The sequence below is a fragment of the Lipotes vexillifer genome, unplaced genomic scaffold, assembly GCF_000442215.2.
Source record: "Lipotes vexillifer unplaced genomic scaffold, Lipotes_vexillifer_v1.1 scaffold318, whole genome shotgun sequence".
In the NCBI taxonomy this organism is placed as follows: Eukaryota; Metazoa; Chordata; class Mammalia; order Artiodactyla; family Lipotidae; genus Lipotes; species Lipotes vexillifer.
This window is the reverse complement of record NW_006795060.1, coordinates 116,425-124,700: the sequence shown is the minus strand read 5'-3', so window position 1 is coordinate 124,700 and position 8,276 is coordinate 116,425. Positions and strand designations below refer to the sequence as shown.

At 40.9% G+C, this 8,276-nt stretch overlaps 1 protein-coding gene across 1 annotated transcript in view; it reads left to right on the top strand.

Moving 5' to 3' along the window:
- The window catches only part of PPEF1 (protein phosphatase with EF-hand domain 1), a gene marked incomplete at its 3' end in the record, with an annotated part of 145,810 nt that overhangs the window by 27,822 nt on the left and 109,712 nt on the right, over positions 1-8,276 (top strand). The window contains exon 3 of the mRNA XM_007467404.1: positions 3,642-3,720. Within this exon, the coding sequence (XP_007467466.1) occupies positions 3,642-3,720 (79 nt within the window). The remainder of the gene's footprint in view (positions 1-3,641; positions 3,721-8,276) is intronic.

Here is an 8,276-nt window from a genome sequence, read left to right as displayed (position 1 = left end):
CCCCGCCGCCACGCACAGTGAAAACCTTTTAGCAGAAGCCTTGGAAGACTTTCCTTTTGCAGATTATAAGTGTGCCAAGGATGAGTCACTGTTTTACGTTTATGCTTTAAAACCACCCTCGGTATATATTGGTAGGGGCAGCAGCACTGAGCAAGTTTCAAGCTGTTATTTGCCAAGATCCACCTTTTAAGTGGTTTATGTCACTGACTACGGCATCCTTGGGTCTTTGTGAATGCTGCAGAGACTACCCACCTCTTGAGCTGGAGAACTCCTTTCAGGCCCTAGGGAAATCATTTCTTCAGAGACCTCTTTAGCACACTGTTTATCTGATGCTGACAGAGGGCAGGGAGTGGAAGAAGCTTAGATTGTCCCAAATAATGGAAAATTCCCAAATCATTTTTATCAGCTTTACACCACCCAGGGTTGTCCTCAAAGGGACATACACTGCTTACAAACGTGCGTCCCTCTCAGCCTTTAAGTGGGTGATTGCAGTCTATGTTGGGTAGTGTATGGGAGTAGTAAGTGGCACCTGGCCTTAACCAGCTCTTGTTTTGGTGAGAATTAAAATGAGCTGACTCTTTTGTTTTGTTTTACCTGTTACCTAAGGAAATTAAATTATTATTATTTAGTAATGTAAAAATTCTAATAGCAAATTATTTTTTTCTAATAACCCGAGAATTCTAGAACAATGCTCATTTCTTTCTATCATGATTTAAAGTTTTTCTTTAAAAATGAATATATAAGTACTACCCATTTTCTGGTTTAATAAAAGGCTTTTGTGTAATCAAATAGCATGTATCTGTGCACGAAATGATGGACTAATAATTACTATTAGCATTAATTTTTTAAAGGACCCTGGCCTAGAAATATGCATTCCCTTATTCATTCATTCATTCATTCATTTGGCATTTATCAAGCACCTGCTATGTGAAATGCACTGTGTAGGTGCCAGAGATTCAGAGTATTTAGAAACAAAGGTACCCATGAAGCTTACAGTCTAGCAGAAATATATTCAAGTTTGATGCTTCTTAGTTCCTAGTGAATCTTTTATATGGACTTTTGTTTGTTGTGTAATGAATTGACTGAGGAGTGGCTGAGAACCAAATGCCTTTGGAGAGAGATTGCTTTTTTTTTCTGGAAAAAAAACCTGAGTTTGAAATATATCACTTCCTATCGTAGCATCAGTGTTGCCTACTCAATGCCTAACTCTTATGTATTCATAAAAAGGGGTAGAAAAAAATAGCATAAAGATGGAAGCAAAGCCCAAGGGAGATATGGAGAGCAGTTTTTCTCAAACTGAGATGTGGGGAGTGCTTGTGTCGAAGTCCCACGAAGGGTGCACTTTTAATTGCACATTCCCAGGCCCCCTTGGACTGCTTGAATCCAAGTATTGGCAGTAAAGCCCGGGAGTCTGCATTTTAAAATTGTCTCCCCTGGTTAAGTTTTGTGGTACTCATATAGGAGAGCACGGATCTAGGCACTAGGAGAGACTCACCAGGACCAAATGAACTACTTCAAAGGGTGAGGAGGAACCCAGCAGACCTGTTCTCATAGGCACTGTGGATAACCTTTGAGAAATGTCTGAGAATGGAGAGAGCAGAGGTGATGAGTAAATAGTGCCCCAATTTCAAAAACAAGCAAAGAGTAGATCCCAGAAGCCACTGCCTTATAAGCCTGACATGACCTCTGGAAAAATTCTGTTCCAAACAGATGGAGTCAAAGCATTTAGAGGAAAATGTGATGATCACTAGGCATCGCCATGGGTTCCCTAGAACATTGTCTGCAGTAGAGAATGTCAAACTTTGCTGCACATTAAAACCACCTGGGGAGCTTTTAACGCCCCTGATGCCCAAACCCCACTCAATACCAATTACATCAGAATCTCTGGGGATGGGACCCAGGCATCACCATGTTTTAAATCCCCAGAGACTAATTTGGTGAGGTGCCGTCTGAGCATTGGGAGTTTTAAAAGCTCCCCAGGTGATACTAATATGCAACAGAGTTTGACAGCCAGTTTGTCTATATGACTTTGGACAAGGGGCTTAGTTTTCTTGCACTTTGTGTAAATTCTGGGTAATTCTAAAAGTCTACCACCTTTAAACGTCTGTAATTCTGTTATTAAAAGTAATGGCAAACTGATTTCCTTCCTTCCTTCCTTTCTTCCTCCTGCTCCTCCTCTTTTTCTTCTTCTGCTGCTGGCTAGCCTGGAATGTCAAGGTGTCAAATTATATATATTAATTTCATTAAAATAGTTAGCGAAATTTACCAGGACGTCTCATAGATAAGTAAGCGGATGCTTACGGTGGGTAAATTTACCACCTAACTGAAGGAGTAGGAGAGTGTGAATGTAATGCGTCTGTAGTAACCCTAGAGATTGGTCTGGAGTGGAATGCCACAAGGGTTTTCTGCCGTTGGAGCTGACCCTGTTAACATTTTTTACCCCTGCTGTAGATAAGAGAGATATGTAAGAAATGCCTCTCAAATTTGGAAATAACCCAAAGTTTAGGAGGGTTAATTAATTCAATACATAATAGAATCAAGCCTAGCTCTGATCAGAATATCTGTTTATTAAGGTTATTGTTGTTTTAAAAATATTTCCATAATTCAGATATTTTGCTCATTTTGTTTTGCCCCTTTCTTTCATTGAGTTGCAATCTTGCAGCGTTTAGTGTAGTACTAACGGAAAAATAGGCATGCCTGGCAGAGTCCCAAGTCAGTTGTTCTTTGACTTTGTTACTATCAAGAAATGCAAATAGATTAGCACAGGCTGGTTTGGAGCATCACAAAATAAAGGAAACATCACCCTAAAAAGGCATGAGGTGGGATTACTACAGAAAGGAATTTTGTTGAAAACTGCCATGGAGTGACTGTGGAAGATCCAATGTAACAGTCTCAGCTGAGCCATCGGAAGGCCTGGTGAGTGCAAGGGCAGACTTTGGAGGGGCCTCAGAAATGCCTGGAGAGCTTGTTTGAAAAGGGAACTTCCTGGATTCTGATGCTTTAGTTTCTGGGGAGGCCTTGAAGCCTCCTTTTTTTTTTTTTTTTTTTAAATAAGTGCCCTGACTGATTCTGAGAAATAGTGTCAAAGAACTCATTTTGATTTGAATTTTGGCATAGTTGTATAAATATGTTGTTGTTGTCTCATAGCCATTCTCCAATTTGTGTTTTTAAAAGCCCAGATAGATTTAACTATTTTGAGCTTAAAAGCAAAACAGTTAAATTATGTCAGATCCTTCATATCCCATTCCCTATATTTCAATTAGAAAATTGTATGATCTTACATTTCCATTTTTCTTTTCATTTTAATGCTTTATTTTATAAAGTATTGATCTGACTTAGACACAGGGAAAATGTAATTTATGTGTTGCAGAAAAGCAATGTATAGCTGCTCTGTTGCTGCTTCTGTGTTTTGGAAAATAAACCAGGATTAGACTATGTCTGATCACTTTCCATATCATATGATGAATAGCAGTTGAGAAGAAGCGTAAAATGAATCCTGCTGAGCAGCCCTTAGATACCTTGTTAACGGCCGCTTTCCTCCCTCCCTCATGTGTCCTCCTCATCAGGATCTGTGACCGAAGTGGATCAGTCAGGAGGGGCTCCTCGCAGAGTAAAGGGAAGCACTTTTCACCCTGTTTTAGAGTGAGAAGTTGATTCATGATTTACAAGACATGGGCTGTGGCACTTCGTCTTCAATGAAAGACAAGAAATGTGAGAAAGGTGAGTGCTAGGAGTGTGCCTGTCTTCCTGGATCAAAAGGGGAGAGTGAGCTGGGTTCACCCTCTGCCCCTTTCTCATTTACACACACAGTTCTCAAGCTGCCCAGAGTGATTTTACACGAGGCATCATCACTTGAACTGAAGGTTAAATTGGGATAACATTGGAAACTACCTTTAGGAAGATGTAGCTTTGAATTTATGATGTGCCATAAAGTATTATCTGAGAGATATTTTATGTTTGATTTGATTTCAGTTGAAAATGTACCAATATAAAATCTCAATTTAAAACTTAGTGGCAGGGAACAAGAAAGCCTCTCTGTAAATTTATATCTGTTTATTCAGTACGTTTATAGATAGCTCTATCCATACCTATGTGACATTTGGTAGCATCATTGAATTTTTATCAGATTTTATAACTCAATGATCAGATTTTTTATAGCTATTCAATACAGAACTTCATGAGATTTGCTTCATGTTTTTAGAATATTCTACGTAGAATTTGAGAAATGCTAGATTATCTGCTTCCTGAAAAGTGTGTTGTTTCTAAATAGATGATGTGCCCCCCACAACCCCCATGTAATTAGAGGCTTCAGTATTTTCTTTGTTTATTTTGTACTGACATTCTTTCTCATAGGTACCAGAATCTATTTGAAACTCACTTGAGTGTTTAACGGACATAGTCTCCACATGCAAATTAAACCAGAAACAAACAAGCTGGGGTGCTTGTGTGAATAACTTGCTCTTAAACTCCATTCCTTTGTTATCTAGGTTATAGATAATTTTCCCAATTTCTGTTCCACATCTTGGTTTTAGCAGTTTACTCAGGCTTAAGATGCAGAGTTTAGGATACAGAGTATTCTATTCTAATTAGTGTGGAATGTTTTCCTTTGGGAATCACATGTTAGTCTCCCTCCCAGCTGACTTGTGCCAGTGAGTTAGCAAGTTAATCTCTGACAGTGGGGCAACAGGAGATGCACTAACTCTTTCAGATCTGTAAGCATGTCATGAAATAAATCTTTCAAAAGCTCCAACTGAACTAATTCCATGGTAGTAATTTATTATGAGAGTAAAGAGAGTTATTCTCTTTTTATATCTAAGATTCCCAGAGTTTTAAAAATTTAGCCAAATTTCTTAGGTTAAAAAAAAGGTAGGGCTTCCCTGGTGGCGCAGTGGTTGAGAGTCCGCCTGCCGATGCAGGGGACACGGGTTCGTGCCCTGGTCCGGGAAGATCCCACATGCCGTGGAGCGGCTGGGCCCGTGAGCCGTGGCCGTTGAGCCTGCGCGTCCAGAGCCTGTGCTCCGCACCGGGAGAGGCCACAACAGTGAGAGGCCCGCGTACTGCAAAAAAAAAAAACCAAAAAACTTAAAAACGTAAGCGTAAATTCTCTCTTTTTGAAATACTTTTCAGCTTTTAAAATGTTGCATGCAAATGGGAACATTAACTTCAATTTTTGGATTGCTGTTTCTTTTAAATAATTTATTGAGGTGAAATTCATGTAACACAAAATTAACCATCTTTTTAAAAATAAATTTATTTATTTTATTTATTTATTTTTGGCTGTGCTGGGTCTTCGTAGCTGCGCGGTCTTTCTTTAGTTGCGGCGTGCGGGAGCTACTCTTCGTTGCGGTGCACTGTCTTATTGCAGTGGCTTCTCTTGTTGCAGGGCATGTGCTCTAGGCACGTGAGCTTCAGTAGTTGTGACACGTGGGTTCAGTAGTTGTGGCTCACGGGCTCTAGAGCGCAGGCTCAGTAGTTGTGGCACATGGGCTTAGTTGCTCCAAGGCATGTGGGATCTTCCCAGACCAGGGCTTGAACCCTTGTGTCCTGCATTGGCAAACGGATTCTTAACCACTGCACCACCAGGGAATTCAGTAGTTGTGGTGCGTGGGCTCTAGAGCTCAGTTCAGTAGTTGTGGCACATGGGCTTAGTTGCTCCAAGGCATGTGGGATCTTCCCAGACCAGGGCTTGAACCCTTGTGTCCTGCATTGGCAAACGGATTCTTAACCACTGCACCACCAGGGAAGCCCAAAATTAACCATCTTAAAAGGAACAGTTAAGTGCCATTTACCCAAAGTTGTGTAACCACCACTTCTATCTAGTTCTTGAACATTTCCATCACTCCAAAGTAAAGTCCCTTATTTATTAAGCAGTTTCCCCCTATTTCCTCTTCCCCCAGCACCTGGCAACCACCCATCTGTATTCTTTTTCTATGAATTTACCTGTTCTGGACATGTCATGTAAATAGAATCATACTCGATGTAACCCTTTTGTCTGGCTTCTTTTACTTAGCATAATGTTTTTGAGGTTCATCCGTGTTGTAGCATGTATCAGTACTTCATTCATTTTTAAGGCCGGATAATATTTCATCGTATGAATATATCTCATTTTTTAGTCCATTCATTTGATGGACATCTGGGTTTTTTCCACCTTTTTGGCTATTGTGAATAGTGTTGCTATGCACATGAGTGTACGTGTACTTATTTGAGTCCCTGTTTTCAATTCTTTTGGGTATATACCTAGTAGTAGGAATTTCAGGGTCATATGGTAGTTTTGTGGTTAACTTTTTGAGGAAATGCCAAACTGTTTTCCTGGATCACTTTTTAATTATAGCAGCTTTATTATTCACATACTACACAATTCACCAGTTTAAAGTGTAAACTTCAGTGAATTTTTGGTATATTCATAGAGCCGTACAACCATCACCACAGTCAGTTTTAGAACATTTTCATCCCCCGCCCCCCAAACCATTAGCAGTTACTCCCCTACCCTATACCTCCACAGCCCTAGGTAATCACAGATCTCCTTTTGTCTCTATATATTTGGGCTGTTCTGGACATTTCATATAAATGTAATCAGACAATATGGAGTCTTTCGTGTCTGACTTCTTTTATTCAGTGTCGTATTTCAAAGGTCATCCATGTTGTATCATGAATCAGAACTTCATTCCTTTTTAATGCTGAATAATATTCCTTTGTATGAATATGTTACATTGTATTCATCCAGTCATCAGTTGATGGGCATTTGGATTGTTTCTATTTTTTCGCTATAGTGAGCAATGCTACTATGAACATTCACGTAAAAGTTATTATATAAAACATGTTTTCAGTTCTCTTGGCTATAGACTTATGAGTAGAATTGCTGGGTCATATGGTAGCCCAATGTTTAACATTTTGAGAAACTTCTAAACTGTCTTCCCAAGTCGCTGCACCATTTTATATTCCCGCCAGGAAAGTATGAGGGTTCTTATTTCTCCACATCCTCAGCAACACTTGTTATTGTCTGTCCTTTTGATTATACCCATCCTAGTGGGTATGGAGTGGTATCTCATTAGGGTTTTTATTTGAATGTCCCTAATGACTAATGATGTTGAGGATCTTTTCATGTGTTCATTAGACATTTGTAGATCTTCTTTGGGGAAATACCATTCAGATCATTTGCTGTGTCTTTTTTTGGCTGCGTTGGGTCTTCATTGCTGCGCACGGGATTTCTCTAGTTGTGGCGAGCAGGGGCTACTCTTTGTTGTGGTGTGGGGGCTTCTCATTGCGGTGGCTTCTCTTGTGGCGGAGCATGGGCTCTAGGCGTGTGGGCTTCAGTAGTTGCAGCACACAGGCTCAGTACTTGTGGCACACGAGCTTAGTTGCTCCGCGGCATGTGGGATCTTCCCGGGCCAGGGCTCGAACCCATGTCCCCTGCATTGGCAGGCAGATTCTTAACCACTGCACCACCAGGGAAGTCCCATTTGCTAATTTTTTAATTGAGTTATTTACTTTTATATTTTTTTGTAAGAGTTTTTTTAATATTCTAGTTACAAGTTCCTTATCAAATGTATGATTTGCAAATATTTTCTCCCATTCAGTGGGTTGTCTTCTCATTTTCTTTTTTTGAGGTACACGGGCCTCTCACTGTTGTGGCCTCTCCCGTTGCAGAGCACAGGCTCCGGACACGCAGGCCCAGTGGCCATGGCTCACGGGCCCAGCCGCTCCATGGCACGTGGGATCCTCCCAGACCGGGGCACGAACCCGCGTCCCCTGCATCGGCAGGCGGACTCCCAACCACCGCGCCACCAGGGAAGCCTTCTTCTCATTTTCTTGATGACGTTCTTTGAAGCACAAAGGTTTTAATTTTGGTGAAGTCCAATTTATTTTTTCTTTGGTTGCTTGTGCTTTTGGGCCAAAGTCAAGATTATTTGTGCTTATGTTTTCTTCTAAGAATTTTGTATTTTTAGGTCTTACATTTAGTTCTTGATCAATTTTGAGTTAATTTTCATATATGGTATGAGGTAGGGATACAAATTTATCCTTTGCATGTGAATATCTAGTTGTCCCAGCACCATTTGTTGAAAAGACTATTCTTTCCCCATTGAATGATCTTGGCGCTCTTATCAAAAATCAATTGACCATGGGCTTCCCTGGTGGCGCAGTGGTTGAGAGTCCGCCTGCTGAGGCAGGAGACACAGGTTCGTGCCCCGGTCCGGGAAGATCCCACATGCTGTGGAGCGGCTGGGCCTGTGAGCCACGGCCGCTGAGCCTGCACGTCCGGAGCCTGTGCTCCGCAA